This window comes from Nothobranchius furzeri, chromosome 6 (genome assembly GCF_043380555.1).
Source record: "Nothobranchius furzeri strain GRZ-AD chromosome 6, NfurGRZ-RIMD1, whole genome shotgun sequence".
In the NCBI taxonomy this organism is placed as follows: Eukaryota; Metazoa; Chordata; class Actinopteri; order Cyprinodontiformes; family Nothobranchiidae; genus Nothobranchius; species Nothobranchius furzeri.
Genome location: NC_091746.1, coordinates 68,103,155 through 68,123,308, shown reverse-complemented (window position 1 = coordinate 68,123,308; position 20,154 = coordinate 68,103,155). Strand labels below are relative to the sequence as shown.

The window sequence follows — 20,154 nt, the reverse complement described above, 5'->3', positions numbered from 1 at the left end:
AGAACATATCAATATTTACTACAGTGTCTTGTTCACAGAGTAACCGTGTTATCTCTTTACAAGTCTCTGTGTGTGCCGCTGCACAACGGGCCGGCTTTCTTGATTGTAATCTCAACCTGTCCAGGTCTATTAAATCAGCACTAAGAATTCAGCTCGGCTTCATCACGCTGTCTTGTTTTCTGCCGTCATAAAATAAAGCGATTGCGTGCAACAAGTTAATTCTATTCCCTTTGGCTCCGCAATTCCAGGCTCCCCTAATGTGGGCTGATGGAATCAGTGCCCGAACAATCAGCGGGGTTTACTTTGCCTCAACGGCCGCTCTTGTTCTTCTTTAGCATAACCAGATAAAAGCAGGAGACATACCTCTCCAATTAGACCTCCTGCTATTATCTGAAGAGATGGAAGGTGGGGAGAGGGGAGTAAGGAAGAGATTGGATAAGATGCTGAGTCACAAGAGGGCATCAGTCCAATCAGGTGGACATGTCAGTCAGAGATAAGCTCTTCTGCTTGAACTACCACTGCGTAAGTAAAGGAAAGAAAAAAAAGAATTTATCTTTTATATATCTCCTCTCAAGATGAAAAGATTTTTCAATTATTATTAAAAATATGTTCAAAATGAGAAAATTTTTTAATTTTGAATTAAAAAAGAAGCGTAAGGAAAGGGAGAGAGAAAATGAATAGCAAAGAGGGAAATCAGTGGATCCCAGGAAAGACGGAATTAGAACAGAATAATGAGAGGGTGATGAAGGTCACACTAAAGCCAGCTTGAACAGATGAGTTTTCAGCTGCTTTTTTAAAGGAGACCACTGAGTCCACCGATCTCAGGCTCAGGGGGAGAGAGTTCCAGAGTCTGGGGGCCACAGCAGCAGATGATCTGTCACCTTTGACCTTTAACCTGGTGCTGCACAACCAGTAGGCTTTGGTCACTGGACCTCAGGGACCTGCTGGGGGTGTAGGGACTAAGAAGATCACCAATGTAAGATGGTGCTTGTCCATGTAAGGTCCTATAGACCAGAACCAGGATCTTGAAATGAACCCTGAAGTTGACTGGCAGCCAGTGAAGCTGGAGGAGAAGCGGGGTGATGTGGGTGTGTTTGGAGGACTTGGTCAGAAGTCGAGCACAGGCGTTCTGAACCACCTGTAGACGGTTCAGGGAGGTTCTGCTCAGACACGTGAAGAGAGAGTTACAGTAGTCTAAGCGTGAGGAGATGAAGGTGTGGAGAACTGTCTCAAGTTCAGAGCGGGACAGAATGGGACTCAGCTTTGCAATGTTCCTGAGATGGAAGAAGGAAGAGCGAACAAGAGAACTGACATGAGAATCCAGGGTGAGAGCTGGGTCAAAGGTCACACCAAGATTCCTGACGGAGGGTTTGGTGTGAGAAGCAAGCTGACCAAGAGAGTCTCTGACTTTGGGAACCAGCTTGTCTGGGGCACAGATGAGGATCTCAGTCTTATCTTCATTCAGCTGTAGAAAGCTCCCAGCCATCCAGGTTTTGATAGAGTCTAAGCAGGTGTGTAACAGCTGCAGCTTAGACATCTCATGGGGCTTAAAGGAGATGTACAGTTGGATGTCATCTGTATAAAGATGGTAGGAGATTCCTTTAAATGAGTTCAAGATGTGCTGAAGAGGAAGCAGATGGGGAGGAAGAGTAGAGGCCCCAGCACCGAACCTTGTGGGACACCGTGGGTGAGGAGGGTGGAGATGGTCACAGAGAAGGAACGCTCAGAGAGATATGAGGAGAACCACTCCAGAGCAGATACTGATGGGCCTACCCAGTCTCTCAGCCTCTCCAGTAGCAGGTGATGGTCAACAATGTCAAAGGCTGCAGTCAGGTCCAGCAGGACCAGAACAGAACAGTCCCCTGCATCACTGGGGGTCAGAAGGTAAATCGAGACCTAAAGAAGAGCTGTTTCAATGGAATGAGCTCTATGAAAACCTGACTGGAAATGGTCAACGATGTTATGTTCATGAAGAGCAGCTGAGAGTTGATTAGCCACAACCTTTTCCAAGATCTTGGAGATGAACAGAAGTTTAGAGATGGGTCTGAAGCTGCTATGGAGAGAGGTGTCAAGACATTTTTAAGAAGCGGGATTATAGGACTTTTCCATCGCCCAAACTGGCATGGAATGGGATGGATCGGGTCGCTAAGTTTTCTGTTCCGATTGTAAAACTGGTCCAGACAACCAACCCAGGCCGCGCCAGTCATGGGACTTTTTGGGATCCCTTCTGTTGTTGGTCCAGAAATTCCTGGAGCGGTACGGTTAGGGTGGAGCAACAACACAGTCCACTGATTGGTCGACAGGAATACATCACTACTTGCAACAAGGGAAACTAATGGAGTTCCGTTGTTTGTATTTTCTTTAGCTGTACAGAAAAGTCAAAAAGTAGCAGCAAGTTTTGGTCACCTTCAGAGTTCCATACGATTCTCATCATCATCGTGAGAGTCCACAGGAGGAGCTAGACGGATCGGTAGTTTTTTTCTCAGCGGATGGCAGCCGAAGGGTCAGAGCAGAGCCAAGATGAAGAAATTAAAGCCTAATACAATTATTAGTTAAGGACAGAAACAGCCGGAGTGGATTTTTTTATTCGGATGGGAGAAATACACGGAGTTGCTACGACGCACTGGATGCTATTTATAGCCAAGGCAGTGGGGCAGACTTCTGGACTTAGCGACTGCACTCTGGAGTCACATGTGGAGGCTGTGGTAAACATTTTGTTTTGTCTTTAGCTCTCTAGACCATTCATTGCAGCACAGAAATACTGAATAGTTGCACAACTTTTGAAATTGCGCATGATGGTTCGTTTAACCCTGCCTGCCGACGTAAAGGCCCAAAATGCGATCGAAACACTCGTCTGAAAATTCCAGACCCATACCGGAACATACTGGTCCAAAAAAAAAACAGACCGGGCTGTTCCAGACCTGGCGATGGAAAAGAGCTTTTGCAGCGTTCTTAAAGTAAGCAGGGACCTGACTAGAAACCAGAGAAGCATTAATTATAGAGAGCACGCTGGGACCGATGGACTGAAAAGCACTTTTAAACAAAGATGAGGGTAAGATGTGGAGGGGGCATGCAGAGGTCTTCATAGAGTTAACTAGTTTGGTTAACTCAGGCAAAGAAACATGAGCAAAGCTATCTAGGATGATGGGCCTGGTTGGAGTCGGGAGAGGCGGCGATAAGGCTGAAGGAGAGATGCTAGATCTAACCTTATTGACTTTGTCCACAAAGAAAGACAGAAAGTTCTCACAGTCTGTAACAGAGTGGATGGAGGCTGTAGGAGAGGCAGGAGACACGATGCTGCTGATGGTGTTAAACAGCACCTTGGGGTTCCCTTTGCTCTGGGACACCAGGTTGGAGAAGTAGGAAACCCTCGCATCTCTGACTGCAGAGTTAAAGGATGTCAGAAGATCCTTTAGGTGCAGCAGATGGACGTGGAGATGGGTTTTCTTCCACAAACGCTCAATTTTTCTGCATTGGCGCTAACCGACTAAATTGAGATTGGACTGTCTGTTGGAGTTCAGTTTTCATCGATTGCTACAAATGAGACTGCAAAGATGTCCTCCGCATCCTGGTTAGAAGTAGTGTTTTATAAGAGATTTTGTGTGTGTGTGTGTGTGTGTGTGTGTGTGTGTGTGTGTGTGTGTGTGTGTGTGTGTGTGTGTGTGTGTGTGTGTGTGTGTGTGTGAGAACAGGACAGAATAACATTTTAACATATTTATCTCAAGGCCTAGGATGAGTGCTTCAGATGTCACCGCAGCTCTTTTCATGATGGGGAGAAAATGTCACAATGCGAGTAGGGGGAGGTTAGAAATGCAATAACCAGGAGGCCTCGAGGCAGGAGTTGTAGGAAAAAAGGTAGAGTCCTTTATTAGGGATAATCGTCCAAAGTAAAACTCCAAAAAGGGCAGGAAGCCAAAAAAAATAAACCAAAATCCTAATGCGTAAATCCAGAGACCAAGTGCTCCTTTAAAGAGCAGACCTGGAGATATCCAAAAACCAAGAGAGGGAGTGAGACAACGCTGACACAGACAAAGGACCGACAAACATAGAAAGACAGGACAGGGTTTTATACTCAGGGGCTGGGTGATTAGGAGGATTGGGCACAGGTGATATTAATGGCAAAGAGGAGGAGCAGAACAGGGCAGGTGAGGAAAACCCCAACTAATACCTGTTAAACAAAGCTACTGAACTAAATAACTTAAAACACTTGTAGAAATAAGACACTGGAGAACTAAATATAATAAAACTAATGGCCTAGGAGTAATAGAACCAAAAACACTGGAAGACAGGGGAGGATGATACCTAAAGGGAGAAACGAACTAGACAATCAACAATAACAGAAAACTAATAAGAAAAGTGACAAAGGGAAACATGAGGGGAACCTGGAGAGAACCTGGAGGAGGCTGGGGAACCACAGGGACACAGAACCTAAGGAGACACATAAGGGGAACCTAGAGGGGGCTGGAGAACACATGAGGGGGACGCAGGACGCAGACCATGACAGAAAAGTGTCGAGAGTTTAGTCACTGCTAGAGAAAAAAGACAGATAAAGGACTACTCACCAAACAGCATGTAGGATGTGCAGAATGTTTCTTCCTTTGAATATTCTAGTCCCCATAATTATTTAGCTGATTTTTAATCCATGCCAAAAATAAAAAATAAAAAAATCATCAAAATGGGTCAATGCTTTACTAATAAGGATGTGCTACCACCAAGGACCAGAAGGGGGCAGCATCAGAAAACATGCATGAAGGATAGATGGAAACGTCGTTGAGGAAGTTGGTGAGAATTAGTCACCAGAGGTTTGTATTATTATTATTATTATTATTATTATAATTATTATTAGAGTTAGGGTTAGTAGTAGTATTTTTTATTCCATGACTGTGACCCCACCAGTCATGTGAATGATGCGAAGCTTCTCTACACTTCTTTATCCTCTGAAGGAAACAGAAAGTTGCTTTAGAGACATTTTAACAATCGACTCCTCCACCTGAATATTTCTACAAGCCTGCATTTTCTCTGTCTTTTCCTTTGATTTTTTTTGCATTTGTAATTACTAATTACTGTTCAATTCCTGCCCAAATAACATCATAGTCAAAAATTAGACGCATGTTTGTTTTTGTTCACCATTTGTTGCATCAGTCAATAAAAATATAGATGTGCTTTTCTTCATGTTTCTTTTTCAATTAACAGTGTTTGTCTTTTTCATCATATATATATATATATATATATATATATATATATATATATGCAATAATTTAGTATTTCTCTAAAATTTATTTAATTAGAATGTAAAAGCTAAGAATTTTTTTAGAAAGAAAACATTTATAAATTTTTTTTAGAGACCCAAGCACGATTTAGCTCCTAAATGAGCCCTTACATGTTCCTGCTAAGTGCTGCAAAGTATAAAAGAAGTTTACACAGAAACGTGTTTATTAGAAACAAAAAGCCTGTGGCCCAACTGGCCTGACTTTAAGTGTTTACACTTCACCTCTGGTTTGTCATCTCCCTGCTTGTTAATTATTAATGAAAGTCGGTGCTGCTAATTACTAATTATCTTTAAATCAGTGGCTCATGGTGAAAGTTTATGCTTCATTAACTGGCTTTTTATCTACTGAATTAAACATGTCAGGAAGCATTACAGAGGTGAGCTCTTCATTTGTGTCGGACAGGACGGTCAGTGTGTTGACAGAACAGAGCTGTGTGGGTAAATATGTGCAGGTTAGCTTACAAAACACATATCAGTCATCCAAAAGAAAACACGTTAAGGATGATCAGGTTTTTGTGAGTAGACGTGTGATGAACAGATAACCCTTTTAAAAGTAAGTCAGCCCCCTGCAAACATGGATTCCTAAGTAAAACCTTCCCCAAAACAAAAAGATAAAGATGACACACAACAAATATAAGCAAACTGACCGTACTGACGGTGACTCTGAAAGGCGTGGCAGTGGTAGCGGTGGCGTCCATGGTGGATGTGGTCTTGTCTGAGGAGCCAGGCACGCTGCGTCGGCGTCCTGCCCTTTCCGGAGGGGACTCTGCAGACAGACAAATGTCTTTACATTAACCAAATCATCTTTAATGTAAGTAATCATCTTAAAGGTCAACACATCTTTTAAAACATTTGCAGTGGTCTATGATAGGATTTGATGCTGCTTTGTGGGTCATGCTCGGGGGGGGGGGGGGGGGGGGGGCTCTGATGTTGTCTCTTGGTATTTGGACACCTCACCTCTGCTCCACAACGTTGATGTTTTATCTCCACAAATGACACACACAAGCCTGGAGGAGTTCTGCTGTGTGGTGGAGTTGCTAATGCTAATGGTTAGCTTCTACTTGTCAAGACATTCTCTGCAGTTTCCTGGACGCTAAACCAACAGCAGCCTTCACCCTCGTGAGTCAAGATGAGTGAGTCCATGAATGTTAAGTTACAGTGTGACGTAGATCTGTCAGGCTTTTCTGAACCGCGCGTTTTTCTGTCTATTTTCTATCCGTAGCTAATGCAGGAACAAGGGGTAGAAGATTTCTACGTTCAGTCTGCATGTTCAACTCAAAGTGACTGATTATTTTTAAAAATAATGGTAAGTAAAAAATGGTTTCTCAGGTTGCAGTAAACTGGTGTCTAACTCCAGCAGATCCTGGGTGAGGGGTGACAGGGGTCATCTGTGCGTGTTGACAGTCCATCATAGGGAAGCACAGAGAAAAAGTCACACACAAGGGACACATTTGGGTTGTAAAATTAACCTGATGTGCATGTTTTTGGTCTGTGGAAGGAAGCTGGAGTACCCAGAGAAAACTCACGCACACATAGGGAGAACATGTAGTTAGCGTAGCACGCTAGCTGCGTGTTATTTTCTGTGTATTTCACATTTAGGCACATCAGAAATAAATGGCACAGGATTTTCAGCACTAGCTGTTTGGTGTCTAAGCACTTAAAATATCTTGTGCCCCACTTTCTGAGATATTTTCTTAAATACCTGAAGTTTTACTAAATTAAGTCAAATTCAGTCCAATAGGAACGTTTAAGTTTTTCAAGGGCCCAAGTTTTAGAAGATGTGATAAAATACTTTTGAAACAAGAGAGTTTAATCATCAGCTTCTGCATTACAAATCAAGGTCAACATGGTAAATTTCAACATTTGATGGGCAGTCCTTCCTGATTCCTGATTTTATAGCTATACTTTAAAGTAAATATAAAATAATAATAATTAATTGTTTCCATTTCCTTCTTTTTGAAGAAAGAAACTGAGACGTCAACTTGCAAGTTCAGTATCAAAGAGCCCTGAAGTACATCGGAGCTCGAAAACTGCATGTGTGAGCAGAAGCAGCAAATCAGAACATGTCCAAGAGGAATGTTGTTAAAGTTTTTACATAGTTCAGACAGTTATCACTGACGCCTGCTAGCTCATGCAGGTAAACAATTAGTATTTAAAAATATTATTTGTCTGATCTAATTTTCTCTTTAAAGGGGAAAAACATTAACACTGAATGTGCACTATACTAAAAGCCAGATATGGTGAAATAATCCATCCACATTAAAGGTCTTTGTGTGGTTCCAGCATCACCGAGGCAGAGTTAAATCATTTAAATGAGCCCAAAACTGTCTGGAACAGCTAATGAAATCAGTGTTACAGTGTGTGTAGCAGTGTGTGTAGCTGCAGCATGGATGTGTCTGAATTATTAAACAAAAATCTTCTCTCTCACACAAATTGATTATCATTTCATCACTTCAGGAGCTATTACACTACGACTCACATTAATTTTTAGCAGACCTACGCTAACCTAGCCTGGCAATTAGAGATGAAATCACAGATATGAATGATCATACCTTTATTTATTTAGCTATATTTATATACAGTCCTCCTGTCACAAACTAAGATGGGTGAGTAAATAGAGGCAAAAGACCATTTTTATGTTAAGGTTGCATGTTAAAGAGATAACAAAATAAGAAACACTTTCTCTGTGAACTTAAGGTCTTTAATGACCAATTCTTTTCAGTTTACCTTAAACAATAGAGCTCCGGGAGTTGACGTCACGTCTCCCGGCATGCAACAGTTCAAATCGAAACGGCGCCATCTTGGCAGGCAGAAGCCCGCCGCTGGAATATTTGTTATTGTCAGAAAACTCAAACGGGAAATATGGTAGATTCCTGTTGTGCCCCAGGATGCAGAACAGATGCAGACGACATAAGGAATGAGCCATCTACAGGATTCCCCAAGATCCGGAGCGCCGCAAACGTTGGATCATTGTAATAAAACGCGCTAGTGATCGGGCTGAAATGAAGCTGTGGGACCCCGAGAGTAAAGGTTTTCGCTTATGCAGCGACCACTTCATATCAGGTACTTAAACCAACGTTTCCATAACTGTATATGGTATTTATTTTAAATGCTTTTATTACGATTCTTAGTGGGCTTCCTAAACTTATTTAGGTGTGACTTTTTCTGTCTTATTACTCATAGCAGCAAGTAAACATCACGTAAAACGTTGCCTCGTGAGTTCCGCGTGCTGCCGTTTACGTGTTTTATGATCACAGCAATTAACCGGCTAAGCTGTATTTAATTTTTAAGCAATGGTTGATCAATTGTCAGATCACACATAAAAAGCACTTTGGATTGCTATTATCTGTCTCACCGAGACAGATCTCAGACAGATCCTGAGACGCTCCTGCCTGACATATTTATTTTATTCACGGCAAAAAATCAGACTAGTGATTTCTCTTGGCGTCCATTTTATACATTCAAACAGCACAGCACTCTATTTAAACTTCTTACATGTAAATCTATGTTATTTGTCCATCCATCCATTTTCATCCGCTTATCTGGAGTCGGGTCGCGGGGGCAGTAGCTCGAGAAGCCCAGCCTCCCCTCTCCCCAGCCACTTGGGCCAGCTCCTCCGGGGGAATCCCAAGGCGTTCCCTGGCCATGTCCAGTAGGAAGTCCGCTCCGATAGCTTCTGGTATTTTTAAAAAGTATCCCAGGGGCACGGTAAGGGTTGGAGATGTTTAGTCTATTTAATTTCTGACTATATAAAATGATTTCTTCGGTTTTAAAGTGTGAAGTAAACTCAGACGGAGTAAAATCCAAACCGATCCTGTTCATTTTGTTTACCTTTGTTGCCTGCCAACATGGCGTCTACTCTCTGAGGATCACGTGACATCCGGAGCTCTATAGTTTATCATGGAAGAAGGAAGAGGACAACTCCATTTACATGACCATCACAGCTAAATCTATCTTTACTCCATATTTTGACTCCAGACTTGCCTCCATCTCACATTCGTTAATGTTCAAATAAGTCTAGGCCCTCCATGTCGAAACATTTGAAAAACAGTCAAGAAGCTCTTGGTTAGAGTGATCATTAGTTTTATCAAAGAGTAAATAAAGATGGCAATCATCAGCACAAAAATCCCAATGTTTCGGCAGGACGTCAACCAAAGGAAGAATGTACATAGAAAACAACAGAGGCCCTAACACTGAGCCCTGCGGGACCCCCCATGGCAGTTGTTTAGTCATGGATGAGCATAGGCTGACAGAAAGAGCCAAAAATTGATATGCGATCACAAAACTGTTTTTCATAATTTTGTAAATGGTAAAACATAATTTGACACAACTGTTAAAACTACAGAAATCTGTATAACTGTATCCTCCAGCAGTTTTATTAAAATAAGTCAATTCACTGTCTCAGGTCTTTAGACATTTTGGGAGTCTTTGCATTCAGAGTATTTGTGTGAAGCATCACATAAGAACGTCTTCTCAGACGTTTCGTTTCACAGTCCTCTCCTTCCATTAGCTTGTCAAGTTGAGCTGTGCTAAATGATCCGTCTGCTGTTCAGCAAACTGGTCGAGCACATTAGCTCACATGGAAATCAAAGGACGAATGAGTACTAGGACTTCCTGCTGAGCGGAGCACAGCCTCTCATACCCGCCCAAGCATTTCTCACCCCAACATAAACATAAACACGGTCTGCAAGAACAGGCAGATAAACACACAGTGCTCTGACGCAGAGATTCCAATTTGCTGCAATTAAAGAAAAGTCTCAACAAGGGCCTGGTTTTAAATCCGATCGGGATGGAGAACGTGGAGGTTTGAATAAAATAAAATGGACTTGATGGGTTTTGACTCAGCTCAGCGACGAGTTTATTTGAGCTCACAAAAAAAATTTGCTTAAAAATAATCTGGAACTAAGGGGCCTTTGATCTGGTCGAATAAATTCCTTTTAGTAAAACTTTCAGAATATTTCTTGCCTTTTTATCCTTTTTTCTTGTAACTAACAAATACTCTCAGACTGAAATATCTGCTGCCATGACAACAAGAGTTGTTTTTCTTTAATCCTCTCAAATCAAAAACTCATTCATGGGCAAATAAGGTTGATTAAGGTAATTATCTTCCCTGAATGAATTAAGTCTGCCACACGAATGCTAACACTCAGCTTTGATAAATTTCCCCCTCTGGGTCTTCGAATCGGGTAGAAACCTCCCAACTTGTGCACAGCTGGTTGTTACAAGCCCTTAAATGAACGCTAACACACACGAGTACACATCATTTATCTGTCATGTGACTGTCATGTGCAACTGCAGTGCAGGCTTCCACATGTTCGAACCATCTGCCTGCAATACATCTCCACAAACTGCGTGGAAATGTTCTACTGCACTCGTTTATCTTTTTAACTCCCATTAAACAACAGACACATAAAACATCCCAGTTAAAACCCAAACGTCAATCGGACTCTTAAGGAAAACCATCAAAGAGAAGCTCTGAACAACGTGAAGGATCAGATGTCTGAGGCATTTCCTGTTTGCTTGTGTGTGTGTGTGTGTGTGTGTGTGTGTGTGTGTGTGTGTGTGTGTGTGTGTTTGTGTTTGTGAAGTCAATAGGGTCAAACTATCCTCAAGATTTTTGTTGAACTTTTAAGCTCTAAATCATTTAGCGCATCTTTCAGATTGATTCCTTTCCAGTCTTTCTGCTTCAAAACTTTCAGATTTACATCTACAACCGGTTAAGTACTGGGGTTAACCGCATTCAATACTCAACATTCTTAGGCCCTGTCCACACGTAGCCGGGGATCTGCCAAAACGTAGATATTTTTCTACGTTTTGGCCTGTCATCCACATGAAAATTGAGTTTTTTCGCACGAAAATTGATCTTTTTAATAACTCCGGCCAAAGTGAAGATCTGCGTTTTCTCCGTTTTGGGTGTCTGCGTGTGGACGGACAAAACCGGAGTTTTTAAGGTCCGCAACGTCACTTTCCACGACAAAACAATGCTGACATCACGTGTGCGACCTGTGTTTACACTAGCCGACAGCATGGATGCCCTCAGAGCTGCGCTCGCTTTATCAATCATCCAAGCGCTTTTTGCTTGTTTGTTTTTGCAAGCGGAATTACTGCTCCTTGCAGAAGACCAAAGACGAAGGACGGGGTTAAGAACGGCTATTACCCGGCACCTGGCTTCTCCAAGTACTGCCGCCTACAGGTCTGGCATGTCCTTAACAACGCATTTATCCGGGTATGTGTGGACAGTTTTTTTTAACGAGGTAGTGTGGATGCAAGTTTTTGGAGGGGCGGATATTCATTTAAAAAAACCTGGCTACGTGTGGACTAGGACTTACAAAAACACCATTTTACAGGTCAATCTATCAATCTGCTCACGTAGTACAACATACGGTTCAGGACATCCTCAGGTGTCGGACTTCAGACCATAGAAAAAAAGCCTCTGTGTCTGAATGTCTTCTTTTGTAGCTCCAGATCGAGTTGCTCACCCACCACTTCATGGTAGAAGTGGAGCATGTAGCATACTCCTGTCACCGCGCTTTCTAATTAGCTACATGTCACATTCAACAGCTAGCATGCGTGTTAGTCCTTGACAATCAAAAATAGCATTAAACAATGGCGCCACTTTGCTGAAAAGCGGAAGCGGCATCAGTCTACCGCAGCGAAACTGACTGCCCAGGTTTTACTTTTATTTTGAAAACGGTCGCTGACCATGGCTTCACATTCCACATGTGAACACTCTCGTTGCATGAAGGCGTGATTATTCATTCACAAGTTCGGCATTATGGTAATATTACTATCAAGCTTGGAGACACGAATGCCGCAGAATTCCCGCATCGCCATGCCGCCATGACGCTTTCATAAAACACACTGTGACGGCAGTATTAATTCAATTCAATTCAAAGCTTTATTTATAAAGCACCTTCTGCTGTCAGGGAGCCCAAGGCGCTGTACACAGCACAACAGAAATGTAAATCACAATGAATAAATAGATAATAATAGCAATTAAAATAGTGCAAAGAGGGTAAAACATTAAAGTAGAAACAAATGGATAAAACAAGTGATAAAGTGACCAATAAAAACAGGGAATAAAATCAACATAAAAGATGGCCGACCTCAAACACGTTAAAGGAACGCCAAGCGGAAGAGGTGGGTTTTTAGGCAACTCTTAAAGACTGGCAGAGATGGGGACAGCCTAACTGAGGGTGGCAACTGGTTCCAAAGTGACGGAGCTAGGACTGAGAAAGCTCGGTCCTCACGAGTCCGACACCTAGAAAGAGGGACAGCGAGCAGGCCTCGGTCAGAGTTGAGCAGAGTGTGTGATGAAGAATGTCTGTTCAGGAGCGTGCTAGATGGGGGGGGGGGGGGGGGGCCTTGGGGGGCACCACCCTGGAAGAAATTGAAAATAAAAACCAGGACTTCAAAGCGAGAACGATAATAGACCGGAAGCCAGTGCAGGGAAGCCAGATCCGGACTGATGTGGTCTCATTTCCTGGTCCCAGTCAGGAACCTGGCAGCGCTGTTCTGCACAACCTGTAGGTGGCGCAGTGACGACTGACACAGCCCTGCGTATAGAGAAGCCTAATTTATACTTCTCTGTCTGCATTGGGACGGACACACACAACTCCATCATGCGTCGACGCAAGAGTCCTCTGACGGGCTGCCTCCCATTTAAACTATCTGTCTAAAGAGACTGAGACTGCAAGCTTGCGATTGGTCAGGACGCTGCTTCCTGTTTTCATTCATCAACAGCACCATCTTTCCACTTCAAAAAATAAGAAGATATTTAGCGGCAGACACGGAACAGATTGAAGAACACATCACAAAAAAAGTCTGAAAATATGAAAACTTTTTTCACCCGTGACTGAAGGAGTACTGAGATATGCAGCAAACATTTTACTCATGGACGGAAAAGACGAGAAACATGGGTTTAGAGGTTGATGGGGAACAAATTTGTCTGTTACAATCCCCAGCGATCGCGAGAGATCGCGAATACAAGCGGCCGAAATGAGTTTCCTTTGTAGGGTGGCCGGGCTCAGCCTTAGAGATAGGGTGAGGAGCTCGGACATTCGGGAGGGACTCGGAGTAGAATCGCTGCTTCTCCGGATCTAAAGGAGCCAGTTGAGGTGGTTTGGGCATCTGGTCAGGATGCCTCCTGGACGCCTCCCTGGGGAGGCCCCCGGGTCGACCCAGGACATGTTGGAGAGGTTACATCTCCAATCTGGTCCGGGAATGCCTTGGGGTCCTGCCGGAGGAACTGGTGAAGGTGGCCGGGGAGAGGACGGTCTGGAGCTCCCTAGTTGGGATGCTGCCCCCGTGACCCGGACCCAGATAAGCAGAGGAAGACGACGATGACAATCCCCAGCTACCATGTGAAGTCAAAAAGCAAAAAGCCTCTGTCAACGCATGCGGGTCTCTCCCTCGTGGAGTATAAATTAGGCTTTACCCTGATTTGCTGCTACATTGTGTCTTTTGAGAGAGGCTCAAGACAATTTAACACATTTGAAAGACCTGATTTATGATCTAAGCCAGGGTTTCTCAACCTTTTTCAGCTAACCCCCCCACCCCCACCCCCCACCCCCAAGTCATGCTTGACGTCCCTTACTGCCAAACCAATGTCCCATGCAGAGAAATGGAAAGTTTTTTGATACAAAAATCATAATAAAAAAAATAATAAATAAACAATTCAGCCTTGAGTTTGAAACTGTTTCATACAAATATGTCATAAAAAAGTATCATAAAAAGTGTTTTTAGCTATTAGCAACAAGATATTGTAGGAAGCTAATAATCCTCGGTCCAGTAAATTTAAGCTTCGAGCAAACATACCGCTAATGCTAACTCTCTTAGAGTGTCTCTCTTTAATTACCTGAAAATAGTTCAGTTCCTTTGAAGCTTTGTCTGGATGCATTTTGGACAAGTGCTCCTTAAGCCGGGAGGGTTTCATTGCTTCGTTTCAAAAAACTTGTTCACAAAGCAGAAACATGGGGAGTTGTGGATTTGTGGGTGAAGGAATAAGTCCATACCGAAGGTAGTCCACATTGTACTGTGGACACTTCTTTTTATTCTGAGCCACTGTCTGTTATGAATGTCCTGTATCGCTAGCGCCCACCATTAGCATCTCAGCGCCCCCTTCAGTGGCAAAAAACTTTCACCGCCCCCTTATATAGTCTGAACGCCCACTGGGGGGCGCTACAGCCCCCGTTGAGAAACCCTGATCTAAGCGGACCCGACAGCTTTTTGAGTAGTCCAGAATGCTTTTAACACACAAACTATTAGGAATACCTGAGCATTTTAAAGCAACTACAGTAACCGGTCGTATTGTTATTGATTGACTGTTGGGTCTACATGCTGCATGACCATCTTGCTGTTTGAACGGGGCCTACAGACACGTTTTCATAAAGGTGCCCAATAATTCAAAACCACAAATACCATGTTGTTATTAAACAAGGCTAGCCCAAGCAACTGCTAACGTCCTTGTTGGACGAGATGAAAGCAACAAAGAAGAATACCCGAGCACACCTGTAATACTCCAGGATGAACTGGGAATATCCAGATTTTGAATGAATGCCAGGTACATCCATAGCGTGCTCATTTAGTTATCTGGATTCGACACACAACTGTACAGTTGCTAGCTTCAGGCAGCATCGCATAGTCATCAGAGTAATCTGGCCAATCGGCACACAGCTGATTTGTAGAGTGGAAACCAGTCCTTCCATTGTAGGGCTTTATTATGGGGTGGAACTTGGCCATTTGTTTGGGCTTCTGGGCCATTTTGAGCCCCAACACAGCTTCCTATTGTAAAAAGATTGTTCTACAACTCTTTAAAACTCCGCCCTCCCTCATCAGCCACCGCAAATAGATCTTATGAGTGATTTCCAGCCGCCTCACACTTGGTCAACAGAATCCTGGCCATGCAAGTGAGAGCCTTTGAAAAACAAATAAAAGAATAAAAGATCACCTGTGGGAGTGTGCCTCTTGTATTTGGCAGTGGAAATTAGAGCAGTGCAGCCTAGGACTGACGTCCTTTGTAAACTGACTTTAAAAGGCACATTTTTGAGGGTTTTTTGTAAATGAAAATATTCGCCTCCCTGCTGAGTTTTATCTTTGTCCATTAGGTATGAAGATTGAAACAGCAGGTGGTTAGGACAGCCCAGCAAACCAAATGCCGGAGGGGCTGCAATCTTTATGCTAATCTCAGCCAACCGCCTGCTGTTTCTGGCTTCAAGATTAATACAGAGACATAAGAGTTGATTTGATATTCTGTTTAAAGAAAGTAAAACATATTTCTCAGGAAAAAAAAACATAGAAATGCAAGTTTCTGATAAAACTTTCATTCATTTAAGAGCCTTTAAGAAAGTCACATGTTTCTTCCTTCTATAGTGACTCAGCAGTGTTCTGCCATTTAGACTCCCCTCCTCCACCCATTAACACCCAACCCTTAACTTCCACAAATATGTGACTGGCACAGCACTCAAACCACTGCCAACAGGAGGAATGGATGGAAATATTCAGGTGGTTGATAAAAAAAAGCCCCTCCAGAGATGGCTTTGTTTTAAAAAGAAAAAAGAGAGCAACAAGTGAAAAATTATTGTTCAACAGCTTTTCTTTGAGCTAAGACTAGGGATGGGTACCGAATTCGGTACTTTTTAAGGTACCAACCGAATTCCATAGTACCGACTGAGCACCGATTCACGTCATTTCAAACTGTGCCTTGTTTCGGTACCCGTCCTTCATAACGAGAACTTGCCAAGACAGCTGCGCATGCGCAAGAGTGTTACGTCATCGCTCACAGCGAGCGAGTTGTAAACAGAGCAGCGTGGTAGAAAGAACGCACGCTAAAGCTTGGGTCCACTTCACTAAATATGATGGGTAACTGGGTGATGATGAAACCAGCGACAAAGATCTAAGTGAGACATCCTCATCTTAATCTGCTCTGGTGGGTAAATACAATGTTTAAGATAACGTTAGCTTGATATGTAAGCTTCCGTTTCACTAATGGTGCGTTCGCTTTCTCCTCGGAACCCCGAATTTCCGACTAGAAGAACATGAACGCGCTCTAAAGTTTGGCTTCACTTTACTAAATGCGATGGGTGATTGGGTGAAGATGAAACCAGCGTCAACGATCTAAGTGTGAGGCATCATCGTTTTAATCTGCTCCAGCAGCTAAATAAACTGTTTAAGATAACGTTAGCTTGATATGTTAGCTTCCATTGCCACCGTTGTTATAATCTAATGGTGCGTTCGCTTTCTCCTCGGAAATTCTAACTTCCCAGTAGGAAAAATCAAATGAAAAAAGATGGCAAAAGGAATGAAGATACACAGTAAATTTAGTTCACAGTAAAGATGTTTGCTTCAGTTTAATTATCAGCTTATAAAACTACAAGGACGATGTTAAAATACAAACAGTTGTATGTTATTTATCGTGATATTTATCAAATATGGTTATATATTGAGAAAAATATATATTTAATTATAAAAGAGAATTAAAATAATAAACACTCAATAGTATCGAAAATTGGTACCGTTAAGTACCGGTATCGATTCCTAGGTACCGTCCCATCCCTAGCTAAGACGCTGCACTTGTAGGCCTACTCCCATGATGACAGCAACGGTGGACAGAAACACGCTGTGCTGTTGCCTGAAGTAAAATATTCTTTTGTCTGATATCTGACCACTCACGGTGCTGGCTGTGCTAACAGGATGCATCAGAGGGGAAAAATAGACATTTTTATGCAACCTGTCGTCATGCAGAGTTTATAATCTGCCACCAAATGAAGGAAAATCCCAACCGCTACTGGATTTCTCTGAACGCTTAATTGGGATTTGCACTTATTGTTTTGTTTTTTATTCCTTTTCAAAACCTTGTATGCTCCTGCAGTCCTAAAACGAACAAATAACAGCTGCTTCCACGAGTCTATGAGGCAGTTTCTCATGGCAACGGAAACTGACAAAAACAGCATTTTTAAATCAAAAGTTACCACCTCTGTCACTGCACTGCATATTAATGACATATGCCTGACTGAACTGAACTGAGACTAATTAAACATTGTAAAATGCTCATAGTAACACATTACAAACATTTGTCAAGTAGCTGGACACGTGTTTTAACTGGAAGCAGGCAGATAAATGTGAGGTCAACAAAAACTACTGTACTAAATCCTGAAACATCCACAGGGAACCTTTAACATCAAACTGTCCTGATTCAGTTCTATTTAAAACTCAATAAAGTATTCAGAGAAGCTCCAGTCAGGACACTGCCCCTACTGCCCCCCAACCACCGAGAAACATCACCATATGAGCAGTGAAATCGTCCTGGTGATCATTTGAGAGTTTGGTTTTCTAGCGTACGTAGATTTTTCTGTCTTTGCCAAGTGTTCAGCACTTAGGTCAGTTGTAATGCTGTGTTGGAAGGGCTCTACATATAAACTGGTATGGTAGAAAGGTACAAAAAGGTTTGAATTTATGCCACTTAAAAATCATATAATGCCTTTATTAATCATTTTGGGGAATAAAAATTCTGATATAATGTGATGTTAATGTAAGATTGTAGCATTAAAGGTTCAATATGTAAGAATGAAGTAAGAATGATGTCCTGTGGTCAAATTTGTGTACTGCAATCCAGGGGCGGGGTTAGGCCTGGCTACTTGGGCTCAAGCCCCGAATGTTTCATGAAAAGCCCCGGATCTAAATCATGGAAGTAACATGCAGTACCAAAGTCCAACAGAGAGGGAGCAGCTGGCAGTAGTTTGTATACAGCCTGCCTGAGCCTCCACCACTGAAGAAGAAGCCCTTCAGCAGCTGGCTTCTTCTACAGTCTCTGCCTGAAACGCATGAGTGAAGATGGACATAAGGACGTTTTTAGACCAAAAGTACCGCAACAGAACCCCAGCTTTGATGAGACTGGTGTTGACTCAGGTTTGTGAGTCTTATTTGAAAATATTTTTTGTGCTGCTGGTTTGCCTAAAGTTAGCTTACTATCAGGTAAAGTTGTTGGAGAAAGAAAGGGAATATTTACTATCATCTCACACCAGCTCAGTGGTTTAGTGGTAGAGTGTCCGCCCTGAGACTGGGAGATCAGGGTTCGATTCCTGGTCGGGTCATACCAAAGACTTTGAAAAAATGGGACCCAATGCCTCCCTGCTTGACACTCGGCATTACGGGGTTGGATTGGGGGATTAAACCACCAAATGGATCCCGAGCGCGGCTGTGTCTGCAGCTCACCGCTCCCCCAGGGGATGGGTCAAATGCGGAGAACAAATTTCGCACACACATCAGTGTGTGTGACAACTAATGGGACTTTAACTTTAACACTAACAGGAACAATACTCTGCCCTGAATATGCTTAATATGTAGCTTCAGATTAAAAATTATGTGGTGCAAGACAAATATATATGATGTTGACTAGTGCGTGTCACGCGTGCACGTGCATGTGTGTGTGTTAAGCCCCGGATCTTCTTCAGTCCTAAATCTGCCCCTGCTGCAGTCCACTTTTTCTAAACAAAAGGTCTCACTGCTGTCCCGTGAGTTTCATGGCTGTTGACAGCAGTTCAGAAGATTCTAGATGAAAGCCAAAGACGAGTCATACACAGCAAGTTGATATGTGAATGAATACGTTGTCATGTCGGGTGTTAGCACTCTTGGGTGTTTTCTGCTAGGGAGCACTTACAGTCAAATTTCTCCGACGGTAGAAGAAGTCTGGTTGTTTTTGTCTTGCTGCTAGCTTGCTGTTATAGTTCTGAATTAAAGGAAGTAAAACAACGCGATTTACTCATTATTCACTTGATACATACGTATCACTGTAATATCGAGTTGTTGGTAACTGACAGAGCACATAATATATTGATGTTGGTACAAATGGAGCAACTGACAATCAGTTTCATTTAAAGCAGAGAAACAACATTCTGTAACGTCTGGAACATCCATTCAGTTTTATTAGACTTCATTAACTGGTGCAGGAAGCATCAACCCCTTCAATGGATAATTATTCCACTATGTTCATCAGCTGCCTTTCAACGGCAGCCAGCACAGGGCTTTGAAGAAGGTTTCTTTTTGGAAAAACGTCCTGCTGTGGACCAATATAATTCTGAAAGTGTGGTGAGAGTAAAGCAGAGCCGAAACTCGCTGTGGAGATAAAACACTCATCACGGGCTATTTAGGTTTGATATCTGAACAAATTGGATGATTTGAGCTCACGAAGCTAAGGTACAGATAGTTTGAGAGGAGAGGCGAGCTATGAGCCGAGGCATGTGTTTGCATTTCAAAAAGCAACCCTCCGGACTAAAAAATCCGTTTCCACTGAGCACGCAGACTGTTCTGGTGATATGACAGGAGGGCAAAGCCAGAGGAGATTTCAAACACACACACACACACACACACACACACACACACACACACACACACACACACACACACACACACACACACACACACACACACACACACACACACACACACACACACACACACACACACACACACAGATTCTCTGTGGAATAAAATGACATGTGCAGCAGAAATCACATCCTGTCAGCCGGTGTTTGCTGTGCTCCGTCTACCTGGATGCCTATCTCCTCTCAGTCCATCCTGCCTCTCATCTAACTTCCCCTCACAATTGCAGCACTTTTCTGTTCTTCCCTTTAAGTACATGACAACTAGGCTGGATGATGGTGCTGCAAAAAATAGTGCCTGCCTTAGAGATATCAGCTGGGGCAGAATGCCAATTGCAAGGCAATTGCCCAAATTTCAGAGGTTGTGCCTCCAACATGCCTCCATCTAAAAGGTTAGGTTATCCAGAGTTATCTCTGTAGTTATGCTGCTATAGGCTTAGACTGCTGGAGGACACACTGACCACTTTTCACACTCTACTGCTTTCTTCTACTATCTGCTCTTTAACT

At 42.8% G+C, this 20,154-nt stretch overlaps 1 protein-coding gene across 9 annotated transcripts in view; it reads right to left on the bottom strand.

The window, feature by feature from the left end:
* Positions 1–20,154, bottom strand: part of dab2ipb (DAB2 interacting protein b) — a 262,935-nt gene that overhangs the window by 143,906 nt on the left and 98,875 nt on the right. For all 9 annotated transcript variants that reach the window (XM_070552468.1, XM_070552470.1, XM_070552467.1 and 6 more), the window contains one exon: positions 5,917–6,035. In XM_070552468.1, coding sequence (XP_070408569.1) covers positions 5,917–6,035 — 119 coding nt within the window. The remainder of the gene's footprint in view (positions 1–5,916; positions 6,036–20,154) is intronic.